The sequence below is a fragment of the Podarcis erhardii genome (genome assembly GCF_964252035.2).
Source record: "Podarcis erhardii genome assembly, chromosome: Z".
Taxonomy (NCBI): domain Eukaryota; kingdom Metazoa; phylum Chordata; class Lepidosauria; order Squamata; family Lacertidae; genus Podarcis; species Podarcis erhardii.
The window spans coordinates 31,938,320-31,963,005 of NC_138504.1; the positions used below are offsets into that span (position 1 = coordinate 31,938,320).

A 24,686-nucleotide genomic window follows, 5' to 3' on the forward strand; every position below is an offset into this window, starting at 1 on the left:
GCGAGCCGGCCGGCCAGGCCCCGTCGGAGCTGAGCGGGGATGGGGGGGAGGGGGAGAAGGAGGAGGGCCGAGCGGTGACGGACGGACGGAGCCGGAGCCGGGGGATGCCGACGCGCCGGGGCCGGCCATGGTGAGGGGCCTCCCGTCGGCGGCGACGCAGCACCATGCCCTGCCCGGCGGGAGCCCTTAGCAGCAGCAGCAGCCCCGCGGCGGCAGCGGCAGGAAGAGGCTGGGGGCGCCCTCGGGGCGGGGATCGGCGGCGGAGGGCGCGGCGGCGGACGGGGGGCGCCGCTGCCGCGCGTCGCCTCGTGGCCGGGGATGCTTCTGCCGCCGCCGCCCGTCGTCGCCGAGCCACCATGCCGCGGAGGAGGAGGAGGAGGAGGCCGGTGACATTACCGGGGAGGGGGTGCGGAGAGGAGCCCCGAGAAGGAAGAGGAGCCGGAGCCCCCCAGCCGCCGCCCCCTCCAAAAATATGACCGGCGGCGCCGCCTCCCAGAACCGCCGCCGTTGCATCCGAACCACGCCGAACCCCCCCGAGAAACCGTGCGCCGACTCGGAGCGGGCCCAGAAATGGCGCCTGTCGCTGGCCTCTCTCCTCTTCTTCACCGTTCTTCTCTCCGACCGCCTCTGGCTTTGCGCCGCCGCCGGGGCCCAGCTCAGAGCCCAGGATAGGAGCGTCGCCCAACCGGAGGCCGCGGTGAGGAGCGGTGGAGGCGCAGCCCCGACAGCGGAGGCGCGGCTCTGCCCCAACCAGGATTTGAGCTCAGCTTGTGGCCAACCGGCCGCGCCTCCCAGACCAGAAGCCGCGGCGGCGAGCAGCCCCGACGGCGCGGCCCCGACGGCGCAGCCCTGCCTGGACTTAAGCTCTGCCTGCAGCCACCGCCGCCTCTTGCAAGGGCCGCCCGGGTCCGCCTTCCCGGCCGCCGCGCCTGCTGAGGCGTCCCCGCCGCAGCTAGCCTTCCTGGAGCGGCACTTCCGCGGCTTGCGGCTCCCTTTCTGCCAAGCCTACACCGTCTGGGACCTGCTGCTGGGCATGGCCGCCGCGGAGAGCCTGGACTGCAGCCTCCGGAGCCTGTTGGCCGACGTGGCAGCGGCGGCAGGCGGGGCGCAGCGCGGGGAGGCCTGCAGCAGCTGTCTCGAGGCCTACCAGAGGCTGGACCAACACGCTCAGGAAAAGTACGAGGAGTTCGAGGAGCTGCTGGAGAAGTACCTGCAGGCCGAGGACTATTCCGTGCGCTCCTGCCTGAGAGACTGCAAGGTAGGGTTGTCGTCATCGTTGCTTCTGTTGTTGTTGTTAATTACATTTATAGACTGCCCTGTTTTCTCTAAGGAGCTCAGTGTGGCGCACAGACCATATTTCTCCCTGTTTTATCCTCACAAGAACCCTGCAAGGTAGGCTGAGAGGCAAAGACTGGCTCCCAAGGTCACACCCAATGAGATTCATGGCCACGTGGGGATTTGAACCCTGGTATCACCCAGCTCATAATTCAGCCCTTTAACCTCTACACCATTATCCAACCCCGAGTGGAAGCTTTTAATGTTTAACAGACTATTGTATTTTAATATTTTGTTCGAAACTGCTCAGAGTGGCTGGGAAAACCCAGCCAGATGGGTGGGGTATAAATAATAAATTATTATTATAGTATTATTATACACCACACTTGCTCTCACTTGTGAGAATTTGTAGAATGGGGGGTCACCCCAGGAGCTGAGACTGCCTTCCAGGCTCCTTCCTCTCCCATGGAAGGAATCTGGGCTTTCTCTTATTTCATTACATTTATTCATTGCACTTATTTCCACTTTAGGGGCCAGCCCCTCCTCATTTAATCCCTGCAACAACCCTGCAAGATAGGTTAGCTTCAGAGAAGACAGTGTCTGGACCCCAAGGTTGCACCCAGTGAGCTGTAGGGCTGAGCAGCGATTTGAACCCTGGTTCCTCAGATCCTCATCCTCATTGATCCCCACAACAACCCTGAGAGGTAGGTTAGACTGACAAGCAGATACTGTGTTCCCCGCCCCCGTGAGTTTCCTGGAGTCTGAGAGGGGGTTTGAACCCTGAGCTCTCACAGGTCCATAGTCCAACCTTCTAACCATTATACCACACTGGCTCTCTGGGAGTAAGTTACTTGTTTTGCTTTAGGGATGGCTAGCAGACCCTGTTTTGAGCTCAAGGGTGACTAATATAACCCCATTTGCCTGCCTACCTTACTCATTTGAAGTACCATGTGGGGCCCCTGTGTGGGAAGAAATGGAGGGGCTGCTGGTCTTGTATCCCTGCTTGAGGGATGAGTCCAGGTTGTGCGGGAAGTAGCATGGCTTGGATCTAGGTGCAGAATCATGGAATTGTAGTAAAAGCACAGGAAAACAGTAAAAGCAGGGAAAACAGAGGGTCAGTAAATTGGGAGAGGTTTGCCATCAGTGGCTGCTAGCCATGATGGCTATGCTCTGCCTCCACCGTGAGAGACAGGAATGCTTCTGAATACCAGTTGCTGGAAACCAACTCTCAGAAGTTCATGTGTCTTCCATAGCACCCAGTTACATTATGGGACTCAGGCAGGAGGCAGTGGTGAGTGGCTGTAAAAGAGGACTGAACAAATTTTTGAAAAGGAGAAAGCTATTGATGGCTGCTGGCCAGAATGGCTGTGCTCTGCCTCTAATATCTGAGGCATCAATGCTTCTGAGTACCAGTTGCTGGAAGCCACTGAAGGGGAGAGTTGCTCTTGTGCTTAGGTCCTCCTTGCAGATCTCCTTTTGGGGTATCCAGTTGGTCACTATGAGAATTCTGGACTAGATGGGCCTTTGGCCTGACTTAGCAGGCTTTTCTTATGCTCTTGTGCTCATGTTCCGCATGCTGGTTTCCCGCAGGCATATGTGCCCCTGTTGCAAGATGCTGCTGGACTCCAACTCCCATCAGCCCCAGTTGTCAGCATGTCTAGAGGTCAGGAGGGAGGGTGGGAGTTGTAGTCCAGCAGCAAGTGAACAGCTCTGTCCTGTGGCAACGTTATTAATGCTATCATTATTAATTAAATATACCGTACTAGTCTCAAAGTGACATATAATATTTTAAAGGAATGAACAAACATAAATACATGAAACCATTTTTTTAATTAAAAAAAATCAGCTGTGTATGAATCTCGGCTTATTGCTGATATATACAGTGGTACCTCGGGTTACATACGCTTCAGGTTACAGACTCTGCTAACCCAGAAATAGTGCCTCGGGTTAAGAACTTTGCTTCAGGATGAGAACACAAATTGTGCTCCAGCGGCGCGGCAGCAGCAGCAGGCCCCATTAGCTAAAGTGGTGCTTCAGGTTAAGAATGGACCTCCAGGATGAATTAAGTACTTAACCCGAGGTCCCACTGTACTGCAAATAAAAGCAAGCATATACAGTGAGGGGGGAAAGTATTTGATCCCCTGCTAAATTTGCCCATTTGCCCTCTGACGAAGAAATGACCAGTCCATAATTTTAATGGTAGGTTTATTGGATCTGTGAGAGACAGAATAACAACAGGAAAACCCCCAGAAACCCAGAAGACAAAAGTCAGAGACTGATGTGCATTATAATGAGTGATATAAGTTCAGTATTTGATCTCTTTGCAAAAGATGACTTAGTACTTGGTGGCAAAACCCTTGTTGGCAATTACAGAGGTCAGACGTTTCTTGTAGGTGGCCGCCTAGGTTTGCACACATCCTAGGAGGTATTTTGTCCCACTCCTCTTTGCAGATACTCTCAAGTCAGTAAGATTTCGAGGCTGATGAGTAGCTACTCAAACCTTCAGCTCCCTCCACAGATTTTTGATGGAATTGTCTGGAGACTGGCTAGGCCACTCCAGGACCTTAATGTGCTTCTTCTTGAGCCACTCCTTTGTTGCCTTGGCCATGTGTTTTGGGTCATTGTCATGCCGGAATACCCATCCTCGACCCATTTTCAATGCCCTGGCTGAGGGAAGGAGGTGCTCACCCAAGATTTGACAATACATGGTCCTGTCCATCGTCCCTTCAATGCAGTGAAGGTGTCCTGTCCCCCTAGCAGAAAAACACCCCCAAAGCATAATATGTCCCCCTCCATGTTTGACGGTGGGGATGGTGTTCTTGGGGTCGTAGGCAGCATTTCTTCTCCTCCAAACACGGTGAGTTGCATTGATGCCAAAGAGCTCAATTTTGGTCTCATCTGACCACAACACTTTTACCCAGTTCTTCTCTGGGTCATTCAGATGTGCATTGACAAACTGCACACAGGCCTGTACATGTGTTGTCTTGAGCAAGGGGACCTTGCGGGCTCTGCAAGATCTCAGTCCTTCACGGCGTAGTGTGTTACCAACTGTTTTCATGGTGACTATGGTCCCAGCAGCCCTGAGATCATTGACAAGTTCTCCCTGTGTAGTTCTGGGCTGCTTCATCACTGTTCTCATGATCACTGCAACTCCACGAGATGAGATCTTGCATGGAGCCCCAGACCGAGGGAGGTTGACAGTTATTTTGTGTGTCTTCCATTTGCGAATTATTGCACCAACTGTTGTCACCTTCTCACCAAACTACTTGACAATAGTCTTGTAGCCCAGTCCAGCCCTGTGCAGGTCTACAATCTTGTCCCTTACATCCTTGGGCAGCTCTTTGGTCTTGGTCATGGTGGCTACTTTGGAATCTGCTGGGTTGATTGCTTCTGTTGACAGGTGTCTTTTGTACGGGTACAGTGGTACCTCGGGTTACATACACTTCAGGTTACATACACTTCAGGTTACAGACTCCGCTAACCCAGAAATAGTGCCTCGGGTTAAGAACTTTGCTTCAGGATGAGAACAGAAATTGTGCTCCGGCGGAGCGGCAGCAGCGGGAGGCCCCATTAGCTAAAGTGGTGCTTCAGGTTAAGAACAGTTTCAGGTTAAGAACGGACCTCCAGAACAAATTAAGTACGTAACCAGAGGTACCACTGTACTGTAACGAGCTGGGATTATAGGTAAGACCCCTACAGCAGGCACTTCTAATCTCAGCTCATTACATACAGCGAAGATACCAGGTAGCCTGACATCTGGCTGGTTGATAGGGGATCAAATACTTATTTCACTCATTATGATGCACATCAATCTCTGACTTTTGTCTTCTGGGTTTTGGGGGGGTTTTCCTGTTGTTATTCTGTCTCTCACAGCTACAAAAAAACCCTACCATTAAAATTATGGACTGGTCATTTCTTCATCAGAGGGCAAATGGGCAAATTTAGCAGGGAATCAAATACTTTCTCCCCCCCCCCCCCGCCACTGTATATATATATATATATACACACACAAACTAGATTAAAACTTATCATGTGTGCAAAAAAAGGTCGTAGTTAAAAGCCAAAGACCTGGCAAAAGAGGATTTTATTTATTTATTTTTGCCTGGGAGTTAAAGATATAGTATCCTAGAATTATCATTGATGTTAACTAAGGTGGCTCTATTGCAGGTTTCCAAACAGAGGTTGTATGGCCACTTGTTAGGGGTGTTTTAGCTGAGATTCCTGCATTGCAAGGGTTGGATTAGATGAGCCCTGGAATGCTTCAGACCCTACAATTCTATTATTACTTAAAAGCCAAAAAGGCCTAGCAGAAAAGAAATGTTTTTGCCTAGCACTTAAGTTATGTAATGATGGTGCCAGGAGAGCTCTCATTGGGGAGAGCATTCCACAAGGTGGGAGCCACTACTGAAAAGGCCCTATTCACGCATGGCCAACCTGCAGACCTCCCATGGAAGAAAAGGGCTTCAAATGATGGTCGTAGGGACTGGGGCGGTTCCAATTGGGATGTACAGTATTGGGATCCTAAGGCACATAAGGCTTTTTAGGCCAAAACCTTTGAAGTACCTTTGAAGTACCAAGGACTAGGTAGCCCATTTTTGTGGTGGTATCTGAAAGATCTTTGTGGGACGAGTTCTTGCAAATTCTTCATCCAAATGAGGTGGCCTAGTATTTGGTGGCTGTGAAAAAGGCAAGCTCAATGCTAAGGGTCATAAGGAAAGGAACTGAAAATTGAAAACTGCAGGTACCATAATGCCCCATTATGCAAATCTACAGTGCATTTGTGTAGAGTTCTGGCCGCCTCACCTCAGGAAGGATATTGTGGAGTTGGGATAGGTTCAGAAAAGGGCAAGCAAAGCAGTCAAGGCAATTGGAGTGGCTCCCCAAGGAGAAAAGGTTGCAGCAATTTGGGACAATTTGGAGAAAAGGTGAGGACGATATGACATGATAGAAATTTATAAAATGATGCATGGCATGGAGAAAGTGGATTGAAAAAAGCTCTCCTCTCTCGCTCGTCATTCCATTGGTTGCGCGGTCATGGCAGTCGGGAGATTTGTGAAAGATGAAAGAAATTCCCACAGACGGCATTGATGCCCACTATAGTGGAGAGGGCTCTCAATGGTTACTAGCCACAATGGCTCTGCTGTGCTTCCACAGCTGGAGGAAGCAATGCTTCTGAATACCAGCTGCTGGGAACCACAAGTGGAAAGAATTGCTCTTGCGCTGGGATCCTACTTGTGGGTTTCCCATCTGGATGGCTCCTGTGTAAGCAGGATGTTAAACTAGATGGGGCATTGGCTCTTCTTATGTTCTTATGAGTGGCAACCTTAGCCTCATTTTCCTTTCGAAGGGACAGGAGCCCCACCACTCTCCTTGGCTTCCAGCCTCCAGAAGTGCAAATTACATCTTACCATCATTTAGCTTATTTACTCACGGCATTTACACCCCAACTTTCCTCCAAAGAGCTAGAGATGGTGCTTTGATCGTTCTCCCCCTCCTCATTTAATCCTTAACAACACCACTGTGAGGTGAGTGAGATGAGTTGCAAACTTCATGGCCAAGTGGGAATTTGAACCCTGGTCTCCAGGTCCTAGGCCTCATTTAATCCCCACAACAACCCTGTTAGGTAAGGTAAAGGTAAAGGTATCCCTGACCAAAAGGTCCAGTTGTGACCGACTCTGGGGTTTTGGCGCTCATCTCACTTTATTGGCCGAGTGAGCCAGCGTACAGCTTCCAGGTCAGGTGGCCAGCATGACTAAGCTGCTTCTGGCGAACCAGAGTAGCACACAGAAATGCTGTTTACGGAGCGGCACCTATTTATCTACTTGCACTTTGACGTGCTTTCGAACTGCTAGGTTGGCAGGAGCTGGGACCGAGCAACGGGATCTCACCCCGTCGCAGGGATTTGAACCGCCAACCTTCTGATCAGCAAATCTTAGGCTCTGTGGTTTAACCCACAGCGCCACCCGCGCCCCTCACCCTGTTAGGTAGGTCATGCCAAAAGGCAGTGGCTGATTACGAAGGTCACTCCCAGTGGGCTTTACTGCTGGAAGAAAATTTGAACCCCCGTCTCTCCTTGATCCTTAGTCCGCCACTCTAACCACTGCACCTCACTGATGCCAGGGAGGGGGCACTGACAGTTTTGAGGGAATGTCTTCTTCCTGAACCAGTTCATCCCAAGTCTCCATGTTGTGGTGTCAGGACAGCAGCACATAGCATTCCCCCACAGCTTCGTCCATTTCCCAGAGGCAGAGGTTTGCCTTATAAAGTTGGAAAGGTCCCCAACAGTCATCTAGCCCTGCAGTGCAGGAATCACAGCTTTCTTGTATGTTAAAAATGGGTGGGGACCACATATCTCTCTATCCCCATTTTCTGATCCTTTTCAAGGATGTGATTCAGAGAGAAGGAAGTCCTTCATGCAGCACAGAGTTAAGCTGTGGAACTCCCTCCTACAGGATGGTTTTAAAAGAGGATTAGGGAAATCCTCTTATGATTCCTCAGTGCTGCTCTAGCTGCCTGCTCCTCCCTTGAAAAGCAGAGCCGCCTCCTTCATTTCTTCCGCACATATTTGCATTGCAGCATTTCAGTTTATTCGATGCTTGCTCTTCAAATACTCCTGAGTATAGAAACGTAACTATAAAATATACATGGATTAAAATGGAACAATAAAAACAACAATATAATTCTGAGAAGCAAAGCAACCCCCACCACCACCCGCAAAAAAAGAAAAAGAAAATTATCCTTTAAAGACAGCAGTTATTGGGAATTGCAATTTTATTGCGGTCGGAGCATCTGGATTGGGTCTGTCTCATAAATCATGAATGCAGGGAAATGAGCACTGCTAATGAGATGTTTGAGCATCTGTGCAAGCTCGGCACACATGGTAGCCCTTCAAGGCAGGCTAGAGAAGAGTTCACTCTCTTAGGCAGCACAACCTGTGGGTGGGGCAGGTCCACACCTCACATTTCCATGAGTTTTATAGCATCTTTCAGGGATGCTTTAGTTGTGATTCCTGCATTACGGGGGGGGGGGTTGGACTGGATGACTGTTGGGGCACCTTCCTTACAACTCTACATTGATTGTTCTCAAGCAGAGTTTGAATGGCCACCCGTCAGGGATTCTTTAGTGGTGATTCCTGCATTTCAAGGGGTTGGTCCCAATTACCCTTCTGGGGGTCCCTTCCAGCTCTACAATTCTATGAATTGCATAGGAAGCAGGATGGTCCGTCATTTCCCTTCGAAAGCCGCCAGTTTCCTTCTCCTGCTGGGAAATCCTGGTCCAGCCGCAACACTCAGCTCATGGCTGCCATGGCAACCACATCTGCTTCCCAGTGAAATGTGCAGGATGCATGTGGGGGTGGGCACGTCAGGGCAGCGCAACCAAGTTTGGGGGAGTGAGCAAGCGAGTGGTAGCCACAAGCAAAGGACGGGAAGGGAGGAAACAGCCCCTCTAAAAACTTCCCCTTCTCTAGCGTCACCGAAAAAGAGGCAAGAAGGATGTCCCCACCACCACAAACATTTGGAGTCTGATGCTCCTTATTGATGGTGTCATTGCTAAATGAAGCCCTTTATTGATGGTGGTGTTAGCATTATTTTTTAGTGCATTTATTCACTGGTTTACATAATGTAGAATCATAGAATCATAATGTAGAATCATGCCTGGTTGGAAGGAGACCCTGAGGGCCATCTAGTCCAACCCCCTTCAGTGCACAAATTGCAACGAAGGAATCCCTGACAGATGGCCATCCAGCCCCTAGTTAGAAATCTCCAGTGAGGATATTTCTCCAAGGAGAGTTGGTGTTCTTAGATCATAGAACTGGAAAAGGACAGTGAGGGTCATCTAGTCTAAACTTGCAACGCAGGAATTTCCCTTGCAACGCAGGAATCACAGCTGTGCTGTGTTACTGTGCTACTCCGTTATAACATGACTCCATTTCTTGATGAAGACGTTATCTTGCTGTCCACCAACTCTGGTTCTCACAATATATGGAAGCTTAACCATGCATAACTACATCCCAGATTTTAGTTATCCATTCTCTCCTGAATGGAGTTATCACACACCCACACCCATTTTGACAGATAATGAAATCAAACATGAAATGAAGCAGGATGATGGTGCAGAAAGGAGTGTAGACAAAGCTAGACAAAGGGGGGGGGAGAGAAAGAGGCTGCCGGCAGTGGGGAGGGTAGCATTTGGAAGCAAATAACTGTAGTAGAGCATCATTATTTGTAAAGCCAGGGGCAATATTTTGAGAGAGAAAGGAAATGCTCTGGTGCCAACTTGAACTGTGTCATGCAGAGGAAAGTTTAAAAGATAGATTTTATTTACCCTCTGTGGGACCTGTGCACATTGACTAACTACTAAGAGGAGATACCGTGGAGCTTTATTTCTTATTCCTAACCTCTGTGCTTATACTTTGAATTGGTAGCAAAAATGAGTGCGTTCCGGTTAGGTTTCAACTGCTCAGCCTAGTGTTCAAACGTAGGAGCAAGAGGCAGCAGCGTCACTTGCTAGACCCTGGACCCCCACAATCAGCGAAGGCTGAAATATTACAGGAAAAAGTCCAGCAGGAGAAGCTCTCATGACCATAACTTGTAAACAGGGCATTTAGCAGAAGAGTTTGAGGGGGATGCCTGGAATGCTGTCTCACAGGGTCCGTGGGACCAAGAGACATGGATGGTGAGGGAGCTGCTGCAGTGATCTGCAGCACCTGTTCTGTTTGTCTGCCTGACTGAGAACGTGCAAAAGTCCAGGTCCAGAGGCATTCCTTTATTCCTCAATGGTTAGGGGCATTTGAACACTGTGAGAACAAGATGCTAGACCAGCTGGGCCATTGGCCTGATGCACCAGAGGTTCTCTTACGTTTATTCCAAATCCAGTTGCAGGGGTCTGGGTTTACATTCTTTCTGTACAGTGTTTCTCTTTATTCCTACCTTCAGAACATGCAAGGCTGCTCCCTGTTGCGTCCACACCTCTGTCAACCTTGTGGATCCCATTTTTCTAAAGCCCCCTTCTCCTTCCGCCCTTCCTGCAGGCTGTCTACAAGGCATGGCTGTGCTCTGAGTACTTCAATGTGACCCAACTGCAGTGCCAACACCGGATCCCATGCAAGCAATACTGCCTGGAGGTGCAAACAAGATGTCCCTTCGTCTTGCCCGACAATGACGAGCTGATCTATGGAGGGTTGCCTGGCTTCATCTGCACAGGTGAGGCTTAGAATCTATGTTATAGAATCAGAGAACTGTAGAGTGAGGCAGTGCCCCCAGGTGTCATCTAGTCTAACCTCCTTCAATGCAGGAATCTCAGCTCAGAAATCCCTGACAGATAGCCATCCAACTTATGCTTATGAACCTCTACTGATGGAGAGCCCACCACCTTCATCATAGAATTGTAGAATTGGAACCCGAGAGTCATCTATTCCAACCCCTTGTAATGCAGGAGTTGCAGCTGGATAATCCTTGGCAGACACCATCCAACCTCTGCTTAAGAACTTCCAATGAAGGACAGCACACCACCTTCCGAGGGAGTCTGTCCTACTGTCAAACAGCTTGTATTCCCTGATCATTGGGATTGTTGGATTTGTATATTTGGACAAAATATATTCTGCTTGTCCAAGATACTATCCACAGGGAGTTAGCCTTGGACTTGTCCAAAGCCTGTCTAGTGTTGTTTTTTTTAAAAAAAATAAAGATATTAACACAATTACCAACCCAAAAGTGAAGTAGCAGGGTATTGCATCAATCCATATCCAAAGCAAGCAAGCAAACAATAAATGAAAAGAGAAAGAAATGGTGAGACACACCGATAAAAATTGATACATTCCTACTTCCCAAGTTGGCATGGATGGTAAATGTTGAGCATCTGTGTCCAAAGCACTGGAAATGAAAGTCCCACCAGGTGGCATAGAAGCCTCCTGGATCCCCCAGCCTGGAAACACACAGCTTATGTGTCATTTTTTCCACAAAAGCCAAAGTCCTTAAGTTCTTATACCACCCAGCCAAATGCATATTTTTCAAGCTTTTCCACTGCTGGCCCACTGCTGGCCCATTGAAACCCTAGCACTACAGGGGGTTGCAGCAGATGACCATTGGGGTCATAGCTGTCAAGCGTCCCTTATTTAGAGGGACAGTCCCTTATTCCAGCACCATGCCCTGCTGCTGTCCCTTATTGATGGATGTCCCTTAAATTTCCCAGGTTTCAAAGGAAGCAGCTCCTCTCCCTCCCTCCCTGCCAGACAGGGAGGAGAGAGGCTCCAACTGTGTTGCTTGGCTGCCCGGCCCACCCCCCTCCGGCCTCCTCTCACCAGCCTCAGCCCCTGGGAGCCCCTCCCCGCCGGGACTGATGGGAGCCTCGGGCCCTTCCGCCGCCATCCTCCTTGCGGCCGCCAAACTGAGCATCTCTGCCTGGGGCCTCCCCTCTGCCCCTCTGCTCCCGCTCGGCCATACTGCGGCTGTGCCGCCGAAGGACCCAGATGAGATGGGCAGCCTGGCATGGCCTATGAATTGCTGAGGAGCCTTGAGAGGAGAGCGAGGGCAACCATAGAGAAAGCAGTTCAGAGAGAGGAGGAAGTGGAGGTGGAGGCACGGGCAGGTGTTCCAAGGGCTACAAGGGAAGGACCACAAGCACTTCTCCCATAGATTTGTAGTGGTAGACTAGCATAGATGGTCTGATCTGCGGGTTTACTTCGGGTATCCCCCCCCCTTCCCACCCCACCTGATGGAATTGAGAGCTGCAGATGGAGCACGAGAGAAAAGATACAGAACTGCAGCAGCATCTTTGTAGCTTAGACTTTGTTTTGCGCGAGAAGTGGTTGCTGCTTGTAGTTATTTAATTGCAGTGTTTCATCTGCTGGTGTCTTGAGCAGCAACCTCTGGAAACGAAGGGCTAAAAACTGGCGCTGCTCTCCAAAATTATCTGGTCCCTTTTAACTTCGTATTTCAGTTGGTTTACTAAAATCCCTTATTTTGGCTGCTGGTCCCTTATTTTCAAATCTGTAAGTTGACAGCTATGATTGGGGTCCCTTCCAACTCTTCAGTTCTATGATTAAGGGCTTAAATTCACCCTGTTGATTTCCCATGCCTTGTGCATTAGTATAGAAAGGAAGCCACATTCCCTCCAAATGCTTGCTTCTTGCTTTTTTTACTGCCTATTTGAGGGTTCCTATAGTGCAACCCTGGTTTCCTGTACACCAGTGAGATCTCCTGAAGGTAGCTTTTAGCAGACCTGTGCCATTTCTGATGCCACCTCTTCCTTCTCCTCCTTTGTTTCTGTTCTCATTCTGCCAGGGTTGCTAGAGAAGGAACTGCCTGACCAGGAAGCCAAGTGCTGTGATGTGCGGTGGGACTCCTGCGACCGGCACCTGGAAGGCTATCGCAATGCATCTGCCAAATCAGAGCCATTCCACGACCAACACCACAACACCCCCCATCACCACCAGCAACGGCAGCAGCAGCACTACAACCTCTACTATCACCACACCCAGTACCACCACCACCACCCGTCCCTGCTGCCAGTGTCTGCAGGGTCCCGCCTCAGCAACAGCAAGATCCGGTTCTGCGTCCTGGTCCTGATGCTCCTCCACACCATGGTGTCCTTCTCGAGCGTGCACAGCAGCGGGGGACTAAGCTTGGGGGCCTACCCCACCATGGATGAGACCCTCGCAAGGGACGAGTGAACCTCCTCTGAAAGGCAGGGAAAAAGGAAACCTCCAGCTCTTTTCTCACCTGGAGGAATGAAGGGGTTTGGGTGGGCACAATGAAGCTCTCCCTACAGTGGCGGGGGCGGCGGCACAGGACTGGGGGTGACACAGACAAAGCCACCCCAACGCAGAGCCCCCTCCCACCCCCCCAGAGCAGGTCGTCGCAGGCCCCGCCCTGCGGTGGGTGAGTCTCTGAAGCGTTTGGGGGGCTGTGGGAACAAGCGATTGTTCAACAGCAGGCTTCAGACTGGGCCTCTTGGGGGGAAATGGTTCAGTGAGCAGCAGGCCTTAGGCTGGGCCTCTGGAGAACAGAGTTATGTCAGCAGGAGGCCTCAGGCACGGCCTCTGGGGAAAAGGGTTTGATCGGCTGCAGACCTCAGGCTGGGTCTCTGCAGGGAAAAATGGTTCTGTCGGCAGCAGGCCTCAAGCTGTTGGCCTTCAGCCTCATAGAGGCTCAGAGGCCGAGGAAAGGCCCCCAGTGGGGCTTGGAAAGAACTGCCTTCTTAGGAAAGGCAACCCCCCCCCCCCCGGCCCACCAAGGGCCACTTCTCTGGCCGCCACCACACATAACATGTCTCGTTTATGGGGCCACAGTGATCTCTTCCCCATACTGGGTAACTTGCCCTAGGGGCAAAAGAAACGGCTTGGCAGAGATCCGTTGTTATTTTTCCCCTCCCCCATCATCCTCTAAGCCCAATCCAAACTATAATTGTGATGGTGCACTGCCCTGCTGCCCCCTGCCCCCACCTGTAGGACCCTCCATCAGTCACTAATAATTCCCAAGCAACCTTTTCAGTGCTCTTGGTCAAGCCATGTTATGTGATGGGTTGGCTCTTCAGCATTGCAATGGGTTGGACTAGATGGCACTTGGGTTCCTTCCAGCTCTACTATGATACGGTTTTTCAAGTGGGATTCTCTTGCTGCTTAAAGAGCTTAAATTGAGGGCATGCCTGCATCACCCTTGTCCTCCAGGAGATGTCCTAGGACATGCCACCAACAGCAGGTCCACTCCTGCTCCTCCTCCCACCCCCGCTGGTGTGGTCCAATTTTTCCATTTTTGGAACTGGTTTGGCAATTACTGGGAGTTCCCTCATATTTGAAGTAAGAGTTTATTGGCAGAACTGCAGCTTGGAAGGGAAAGGGTTAAATTTATAGAATGGTATAATTGGAAAGGGTCCCAAGGGTCTTCTAGTAAAATCCCTGCAATGCAGGAATCCAATACAGTAAATCACTCCTGCCTTCCCACTTTCTGTGATCCTGATATTGATTTTAAAAAAACCCCACACCCTTTCCATTGCTGCTAGCCAGGCTTTTTAAAGAAACCATTTTTTAAATGAAGTCTTTAAAGTCAGGTCTCGTTTGGCCCAGAACGGTCAAGAGACAGATTCCCCTTTTGAACGTTGAGTTTCTCCTTGTTATTTGAACTGTCCCTGCTCTGCTAAAGAGAATTTTCCCCAAAGTTCATCCAGTAATCATAGTATCATCATCATCATCATTATAAAGAATCCCCAGCAGATAGCCATCTATCTCATGTTTAGAAAGGAGAGTCCATCTACCACCTTCTAACAGTTCTTACCCATTGAAAGTTCTTCCTAATGTTTAGTTGGAACCTTCTTTCTTGAAATTTAAATCCTTTGGTTTGGATCCTCACCTCTGGAGCAGCAGAAAACAAGCTGGCTCCATCTTCCCTGTGACAGCCCTTCAGATATTTGAAGGTCTCTTAGGTGGCCTCTCAGTCTCCCCTTCTCCAACTCCCTCAGCTGTTCCTCACAAGGTTTGGTTTCAAGACCCTTAATCATCTTGGTCACTCTCCTCTGCAAACCTTCCAGCTTGCCAAATTCCTTAAACCTGGGTGCCCAGAACCAGACACAGGATTCCAGGTGGGGTCTGATCAAGGCAGAATAGAATGGTGCTATTCTTTCCCTTGTTCTGGACTCCATAGATTTCTGTTGATGCAGCCTAGAATTGCATTAGCCATTTTTGCTGCTGCATCACACTGTTGATTCATGTTAAGTTTGTGGCCTGTTAAGACCCCATTTTTTTACATGTACAGCGGTACTTCAGTTTAAGAAAAGTCCAGTTTAAGAACAATTCGGTTTACAAACTCCGCAAAACTGGAAGTAGTGTCCCGGTTTGCGAACTTTACCTCGGTCTAAGAACGGAATCCAAACGGTGGAAGGGCACCAGCGGCGGGAGGCCTTATTAGGGAAAGCGCACCTCAGTTTAAGAATGGTTTTGGTTTAAGAATGGACTTCCAGAACGGATTAAGTTCATAAACTGAGGTACCACTGTATATGTACAGTTTTGTGTTTCTTTTAAAGTTATTTTTGTCTTTCACATCAAGGTGAGAGGTTGGGGGGCAATGGGTCATCTGTCAGGGCTTTAGCTAAGATTCCTGCATTGCAGGGGGTTGGATGAGATGGCCCTTGGAAGATACCTTCCAACTCTATGATTCTATGAAATCTGACTTTCTCCCATCATTTGTGATGCACAGAAAATGCTTCTGCCTCTATTTTCCAGTTCTTTGGAACTGTTTACTACAGCCCGAATGAGACAAGGCAGGATGCACAGGGCCCTGACTCCAAGGTCTGTGATTCTGTTGTTATCACCACCTCACCTCCTGGCTGATGGTGTTTGCATTTTTGTTTAAAACTTGCCTTTTCAGTGCAAAAATGTGTTTAGAGCCCTATCATTTTCTGCCCCAAGTTGTGTCTGTTCATTTGATGGTTGGCAATACAAACACTGTCACCTTCTGAGAAGGACATGGCTTTACCGTGATACTCTCCAGTCCAAGAATGCAGCAGTACCCACCCACCCATCCCCAAACTTTAGTCACCCTAAAAAGGCACTTCTAACTTTTCCTCCATGTCCAAGAGGACATTTCTGGAGAAGCATCCCCCAGGAAGCATTGCAGTGGGTTGGACTGGATGACCCTTGGGGCACCTTCCAGCTCTACAATTCTATGATTCAAAGTTCTAGTCCTTAAACCAAACAAGCTGGAGGTGGGAGGTGGCCAGGCAGCCAATGGAACTGGCAAGGGCAATTGGGTGGGGGGGTGCTCTGATCTAGTATTCAAAATGTGTTGTGTGGGTTCATTTTAAATGTTGCTTTACAATGCTTGTTTTATATATTTTTATTTTAATGATCTCATTTGAAAATACTTCAAGGGCCTTTGTGGTGGACTAGAGCCCCAGCACATTGAAATAATGCCTGCCTCTTCTTGTCACTCCACTGAGTGAGATCTGGTGAGCTAAGAGAGGTTGGGGGAATGTCATTCAAAGACCCGGGGCCTGGTTGCTGCTGAACCCTTCTCAAGTGCTTGTAGGCGCCAAGGCCAGGCCTGCCATGGGGGAAAACAAGTCATTTTTTACAGTACATAGTGGTGAGGTTTAAAAGATTAAAGTCATGTTGCTGAAGTCAACATTTTAAAACCTCCTTTCTACTCTCTCCCTGCCTTGTTTCTGTCCTACTTTCTCCTTTCTGGGCTCATCCACACTTTTGCTTACCCCATGCTTTGATTGTGTCACGTGCCAATTAATTTCCTCCAGGTCCGAGAGCTTTTCTCATTTTTTCCACTGCCGTGCCTTGCAAAAAGTCTGATCTTAACTGCTGAATTGGATCTCACCAGATGTGCGGAAGTGTTGCTTAACAGAGCGCTTGTCTACCCTTTTGCTTGCCCCATATTTCAGTCATATCGTGCTGCTATTCGTTCCCATGATTCTGAGACTTCTTGTTGTTGATCCACCGCTGTGCCTTGTGAAAATCTGATCTTACCCACTGAATTAAAGATCATAGAAAAAAAATTATAGAATTGTATAGTTGGATGGGATTCCAGGGGTCATCTAGTCCTATCCCTTGCAATGCAGAAATCACAACTAAAGCATCCTTGACAGATGGCCATTCAACCTCTGCTTAAAAACCTCCAAGGAAGGAGAGTCCACCACCTCCCAAGGGAGTCTGTTCCACTGTCAAACAGCTCTTACCCTCAAAGTTATTTGCTCAGTTAAGCAAAATCTCTGGATTTTCTACATGTCTGATAAAGATCTGATTCAGAGGTAAGATTGGATTTATGCAAGGTGTGGCCACAGAACAAGAAACTAGGAATTAATTGATACACAATACAATCCAAATATGGGTCGAGTGGAAGTGTGGAGGAGCCCTTAAGCAAAATCTCTCTTTGGACTTTCTGCATAGCTGGCAAAATGTGATTTGGTAAGTGGTACTGGATTTTCGCAAGGAGCAACCGTGGAAGAATGAGAAAAGCTCTCGGACCCAGAGGAATTAATTGGGGCACAATATAATCCAAATAAGGGTCTAGTGAAAGTGCAGACGAGCCAACTGTCATAATAAAGCGACTGTGTCTTTGGAAGGGGGTGGGACGGTTTTCTTACACCACTTGACACACTGTGCTTCATCTTTAGAACTTTTTTGCACTAGTTCCTATTACATTTATTTTCCAAAAACAGTTTGGGAGTTGAGGGAGGGGGGAAGGGGGAAAAACCAACCCAAACAACAAAACCATGCTATAATTCAGTTGTATTAAAACTATTATCCTACTCTGTGTTTTCAGTAGTCTCTGTACCTGTAACGCTTTCAGTTCCATTGTATTTTGGATCAGGGGTTTTCTCTGCTCCTTGTTTAACCCAGTAAAGAAATAAAATGTTAAGAATTGATGATAACTTTCCCTCCTGGTGCATTATTTCAGCTTTGCAAGTTGAGTTTCCACTTCCACATAGTAAAATATCAGCCATTAAAACCTTCCCTAGACAAAGCTGCCTTCAGATTCTTCTAAAAGTTGTGTAGTTCTTTATCTCCTTGACATCTGTTGGGAGGGCGTTCCACAGGGAAGGTGCCACCACCAAGAAGGCCCTCTGCCTGGTTCCTGTAACCTCACATCTCACAATGAGGGAATTGCCAGAAGGCCCTTGGAGCTGGACCTTAGTGTCTGGGCTGAACAATGGGGTAGAGATGCTCCTTCAGGTATACAGGGCTGAAGCCATTTAGGGCTTTAGGTCAGCACCAACACTTTGAATTGCACTTGGAAACATACAATAAAAACAAAGGCATACAATAAAAACCATATAAAAATGTTAAAAACAGGTATCAATCATTGTGGAAGGATATCTTCTTCCTCGCCTGGCAGAATAGAAAATATTTCAGCAGCAGTTTAGAAGTTGTCACAAAAGGCAACTGCTGAATCTCCAGTGGCAAGGAGTTCTATGTGCAGAGGCTTTGTTTCTTGTTATCAGATGAACCTTACCAATTGGGGAAATGTCCAATAATGTTCCTGTAGATGATCTTATTGATCATGCTTTCTTGGAGGTTTTGAAACACGGGTTGGATGGCCATCTGTCGGGGATTATTTAGCTGTGAATCCTGAGTTAAATGGCCCTTGGGGTTCCCTTGCAATGCTACAAAACTATGATAAAGGCAACCCAGGCTGGCAGGCTGGGCCAGGTGTATTATGCTTCATTTCCCCCGAAAGCTGGGTGCCTGCCAATCAGCTGCTTTACCGGAGAGGGGTGGGGCCAGGGTTTGTGGAGGAAGGCCCCAGCATGCCTCCTGGTGGGCTCCTGGCCAACTCCATACACAGACATGCACCCGCCCTCACCTGATCCATATCATCTGTCACCTGCTCGATGTTTTGTCCCCTGGGGGGACGTCCTCCGCTGCTTTGCCGCTGATGCATGCTCACACACACACACCACCTTCTTTCAAAAGAAGCCAATTTGTCTTAATATCAGCTGTCTGGGTGCACCTCCTTTGCAGAAGCATAAAGAGTCGAGGGGGGGCACATGGAGAAGCAGGCTCTGTTATGCTTTAATTGCCACCTGTTGAGGTTTACACAAGGCCAAGTTGTCTCGGCAAAACGGGGGGTGTAAGGGCTGATCATAAAAAGGTAGAGTTGGAGGGCACCCCAGGGGTCATCTAGCCCATCCCACTCTGCAATGCAGGGATATCAGCTAAAGAGCCCTTGGCATATGGCCATCCGACCTCTGTTAAGACATCTCCAGGAGAGTCTGCCACCTTCCAACCACCACCATTCAGCCTTGGTTCATTTATTTATTGTATTTGTAGTCTTTTTATCCAAGGACCTCAAGGTAGCATGTGATTCTCTCAATCACGTGATCTCCACAACAATCCTCTTGAGTGAGTGACGCTAGATGTCAGTTCTGATTGGAGATGAGCCACCAGATCAGCAGTTTACTGCACCTCCGAAATCACATCAGAAGCACGTAAAAAATACTTCGGTTTTGGGGAGCAAGATACCCACATGACACTTAAAACGACCAGTCCCAAATTGAGAGCCAGCGTGGTGTAGTGGTCAGACCAGGGTTCAAATCCCCACTCAGCCATGAAGCTCACAGTTAGTGACCTTGGGAGCCGGTTACTGCCTCTCAGTCTAACCTACCTCACAGGGTTGTTGTGGGGATTAAACATGGAGGCAGAGAACCATGCAAGCCACCTTGAGGTTCTTGGAGGAAAAGATTTATTGCTGCAAATGCAATGAATAAATCAATAAAATAAGTTTCCATTGAAAAAGAGTAGGCTGTGGGATTAAAATTTCCCCCCAAAAGAGAGGAGAAAATAAGTTTCTAGACAAGGGCCAGGTAGAATCTGGCCATAATAATAAGTTCTAGTTTCAATTTAGGAATCTTGTTGTGGACTAATTAGAAAAGTCTATGACCAGTGCAGAGTATCCTAGAATTATAGGGTTGGAAGGGTCCTCTACTGCAGCCCCCTGCAATGCAAGATTTGTGGCTCAAGAATCCCTGGCAACAATGCCCCTTTATAGGAAAGAACAATAAATTAGCAATGTTTTGTTTTGTTTGAGGCTTCTGTTTATGTTTTCCCTCTGAATGAGCCCAGAGGAACATTGTAAAATCCTAATTACTTAATTAATTAGGGAGGATGATGGAAGGAGCTGCACCCAGTCTGACTGGAGCCTTAATCGTGTAGCCTTTCATGGAGCTTGTTAAGAAAGGAAGAGCACCTGAGCAAGACCAGGCAGGACCTTTTTGGAATTTCACTGGGAACAGGTACATCCTGGTAAGGAGCAGCAGCAGGAGGAGATGGGTGGAAAGAGCCCAGCAAATGGATGCTGATGAAATCTGGCCTGCCTCTATCTCTCTCTTTCTCTCTTAGCAAAGAAACTGGTCTGGTAGTGGTGCTAAGCACCTCCATTTTGTTTCACATTTGATTTGTACAAGCAACTCCCAATTTACGCGCTTTCAAGGCACATGTGACTGTGTACTGCCGCAAACCCGGATTTGGCACAAAAGGGGCAAAAACAGCCCTAAAAGAGTGCGAAAATACCAGCTGGCAATACCATCACAAGCCTTTGCTAGTGTAATCCCTCCAAAGAACCCTTCAGTTATTTGGAGAGTTGAAATTTGAGCAAGGAAGTTTGGAGGAAACAATTGTGGTGGAGTTTGGTGGATTTTTGGTTTTTTAAAGGGTTTTTCCATGGTTTCCAAAAGTTTAGAGGGTGTTTGCAAGCTTTTTCAGTGGTATTTCTAATATACACAATTTCACTTAAATGTGTGATGCCTTGGAACACAACCCCCACGTAAATGGGGTGTTGCCTGTATAACAGAAGGCCTCTATAACAGAAGACAGAATTCATGACTCTGCTGGATCAGGCTGAAGGGGGCTCACCTAGCCCAGCATTCTGTTCTCACAGTGGCCAAATGCTCCCAAGAGCCTAGGAAACTAGATAGACTGCATCTGGGCCTGGAGGTTCCATAACAGCATCAGAAGGTGCTTGATCTAGTCAGGCATCCTCTTTTCACAGTGGCCACCCTGATGCCTCAGTGTGAAACCGGCATGCAGGATTTCAGCAGAAGAGCTCTCTGCCCTCCTGTGGTCTCCAGTGACAGCTCTTCAGAAGCTTTCCTGTAGAAGCAGAGCATAGCCATAATAGCTAGTAGCCCCCAATAGTCCTCTCCACCTCCTCTAAAAATATCTCACTCCATTTCTAGGCTTCTTTTGGTCTCCAGGCAAATCTTATGGATTTGATACAAATCCAAAGAGGGCTGATTTAGAGCTCTCCAACTTTCCGTGGAAAAACTCAATTTACCACCGAGTTAAGACTTTTCTCGTAAGGCCCACAAATGAAGTAGGCTTCTGTCAAAGAGAAAACGGTGTGATCTGAGAGCTGCCTCAAAGTGGAAAAAAGAAATTGAAATATGTCCTGGGCTTCCCTTGCTGTCCTTCCAGCTATGAGTCCCATGTCCCCCCTACACACACCCTCAGAGGGACAGGAATGGGACCCCTTCTGATTCTCTTTGCGCCTGCCACTTCTTCTCACGGTAAAGGTGAAATGTTCTGTAGGATTTAAGAGAATCACAGAATAGTAGGATTGGAAGGGACCCCAAAGGGCCATGTAACCCAACCCCCTGCAATGCAGGATTCACAGGTGAAAGCTCCTGTCATCTCGTCGGCTTCTGGGACTGCCACAGGTAGGCAATGGACAAGGCCTGTGGCCTTGATCATGCTAAGGCCCACTTCCTTCATTTGCAGAAAAGGGGCTTGTGCGGAAAAGGGGCAAAGTAAGAAGTCATTGAATCATATACAGTATTTGAAGAGTTTGAAGGGATCCCAAGAGTCATCTAGCCCAACTCCTTGCAATGCAATCCAAAGAGCATAAGAAAAGCCTGCTAGATCAGGCCAATGGCCCATCTAGTCCAACATCCATAGTGACTGCCGAACAGTTGCCTGTGGGAAACCAGCAAGCAGGATTTGGACACAAGAGCCTTCTCCCCTCCTGCAGTTTCCAACAACTGGTATTCAAAAGCATTGCTACCTCCAACTGCGGTGACAGAACACAGCCATCCTGGCTAGTAGCCATTGATAGCCCCCTCTTCCATGGAGAGGAGGAGTTCCTGGCTGTCAGGGATCATTGGGACTTTACCTAGATATTCTGCCAAGGTGAAACACAGGCTGGGCCAACACTTGACATTCAAACTTCTTCCATCTGGAAACCTCCCTAGTTGTTGGTCTCACCAAAATCCACTGGGTGGCACTGATGTCTCTCCCGTTCTTTTGAGAAACAGACATTTAACCAAGCAAACATTTCACTCTACAGCTGTGAAGAACAACCCTAGTCATGCTGAATATGTGAAACTGTTCTGATCTCCTGCAGTTAAGAAAACGACTGGGAATCTCATTCTAGGATGGGGAAAATTTTCATTTTAAAATTAAACTATGACAAGTCATCTAATGCACCATAAATCATGTAAATCATAAATTATCAGTGTTTAGTAACATAGATTCTTATCAATTAAGTTGGGGGGGGGCGTTTAGACTTAAGAAAAGAATATGGAGAGGGAGTATCAGACCCATTGTCAAATATCTGCTCATATGGAAGATGGAGCGAGCTCGTTTTCTGCCGCTCCAGAGTGGAGGACTTGAACCATCAGATTCCAGGAAATAGGATTCCAATTAAACATTAGGAAGAACTTTCTGAGGATAAGAGCTGTTTTACAGTGGAACCGAAGACTTCAGAAAGTGGTGGACTCTCCTTCCTTGGAGGTTTTAAAACAGGTGGGCTAACCACATCTCAGGGATTATTCAGCTGTGACTCTTGCATTGCAGGGGGCTGGACTAGATAACCCTATGCTGGAATCACAGCTCAAGAATACCTGCCAGGTGGGCCATTGGTTTGGGTACTCCCTTTGGAACGGCAGAAAACAACCTTCCTCCTTCCTCCATGTGACAACCCTTTATACAAGCTACCATCACCGCAGTCAGATGCATCCCCTCCCCGTGGGTCTTGCTGTGCAACCATGAGAGGCCGGGCCTCCTCCTCCCCCATTGACCATGCTCTTCCCCACTCCCTTTCCCCACTTGCAGAATTCAGGTGTCTGCATGACATAGTGAGAAGCCATGACGCCTTAAGGGTTTCCATGACAGTCCTGACATTTTCAGGGCAGCTGGAGACTATGCTATTGGGGTGTCCAGAACTGGACACAGCACTCCAGGTAGAGTCTGACCAAGGCAGACTTGACTTCCCTTGAGCTCAACACTTTGATGCACTCTGGAATTGCATTAGCCTTTTTTGCAGATGCATCACACTTTTAACTCACATTAAGTTTGTGGCCTACAAAGACTCCCAGTTCTTTTTCACATGTACTACTGGCAAGCCAGGTGTTCCCCATCCTATACTTGTGCATCTAGTTATTCCTGACTAAGTGCAGAAACTGAATTTTGTCTCTATTTGTCAGTGAATTTTGTCTCTTTTGTCAGTGTATCTGAAGAAGTGTGCATGCACACGAAAGCTCATACCAAGAACTGACTTAGTTGGTCTTTAAGGTGCTACTGGAAGGAATTTGTTTTGTTTTGACTTTGGCAGACCAACACGGCTACCTATCTGTAATTTGTCTCTACTGCAATTCATGTTTTTAATTTGGGCCCAATTCTCCAATTTGTTAAGGCCATATTGAATCCTGGTTTTGTTCTAGCCTAGAACTTACTCTGAGCTGTTAATGGCTCAAGCCAGCCAGTTGCACTCCCTCTGCCTGCCCCTCCTGAAACAGTATAATAAACTGTTTGGTAACTGAGAAAGGGCCAGGCTGGAATCGCAGCCTCCTTTCCAATAAAGCTTTTTTTCAAACCCCCCCCCCCCCAATCAAGGAAAAGTGATGACATTATATTGCACTGACTCACCCTGGCAAGGAAGAGCTTGGGAAGGGAATCTTGTTTGCTTTCACAATACGTTAGCGCCACAGAACTGATTTGATTAAAGCCGAAATGTCAAGTTTGTGTCCATGAATAAAAGCAATGAGATCCAAGAGGGTTGTTTTCTTTTGCAAAACGTTCCCAGAGCATTCCTGCCTGGGGCCTGCTTCAGAAGACTGGCATGCTGGATGAGGCTGACTTGAGCCATTTGTGCTTGAAACTGTCATATGGCTTGGAGGCACACATTGCAAAAAACACTGATGAGCCCTGATCCTATCAGAAAGGGCAAATGGTTATCTACAATGAGACTTCCTTGATGGCACTTTAAAATTTTCTTTCAGTTTCACTGAAACCTCCTTTTGAATAGCGGTTAGATGGCCAGCTGTCAGGGATTCTTTACCTGTGTCCCTGCATTGCAGGGGGTTGTACTAGATCAGGGGTCTGCAACCTTTAAGACAAAAAGAGCCACTTGGACCCATTGGAAGGGAAAAAAACTGGGAGCCGCAAAACCATTGCGACATTTAAAACAAATATGGAGAAGAGGAGGTTAAGGGGTGATATGATAGCCATGTTCAAATATATAAAAGGATGTCACATAGAGGAGGGAGAAAGGTTGTTTTCTGCTGCTCCAGAGAAGCGGACACGGAGCAATGGTTCCAAACTACAAGAAAAAAGATTCCACCTAAACATTAGGAAGAACTTCCTGACAGTAAGAGCTGTTCGACAGTGGAATTTGCTGCCAAGGAGTGTGGTAGTGTCTCCTTCTTTGGAGGTCTTTAAGCAGAGGCTTGACAACCATATGTCAGGAGTGCTCTGATGGTGTTTCCTGCTTGGCAGGGGGTTGGACTCGATGGCCCTTGTGGTCTCTTCCAACTCTATGATTCTATGATTCTATGATTCTATGAAATATATCTCCTGAGCCGCGATCTGACAGCGGGCGGGAAGGTGATGTCGGAACGGTGCGTGACTAATGCATGCACTGCCCCCATGCGACGTCACAGCCAGTACAGCGCCCGCCACAGTGGGGAGTGTCGGG

General features: G+C 48.2%; 1 protein-coding gene across 1 annotated transcript; it reads left to right on the forward strand.

Moving 5' to 3' along the window:
* Positions 1-313: 313 nt before the first annotated feature.
* On the forward strand, positions 314-17,649 carry NALF2 (NALCN channel auxiliary factor 2). Its single transcript, XM_081848556.1, has 3 exons — positions 314-1,258; positions 10,307-10,478; positions 12,558-17,649. The coding sequence occupies exons 1-3, from the start codon at positions 473-475 to the stop codon at positions 12,944-12,946; spliced, it is 1,347 nt and encodes a 448-aa protein (XP_081704682.1). The 5' UTR covers positions 314-472; the 3' UTR covers positions 12,947-17,649.
* The last annotated feature ends 7,037 nt before the right edge of the window (positions 17,650-24,686 follow it).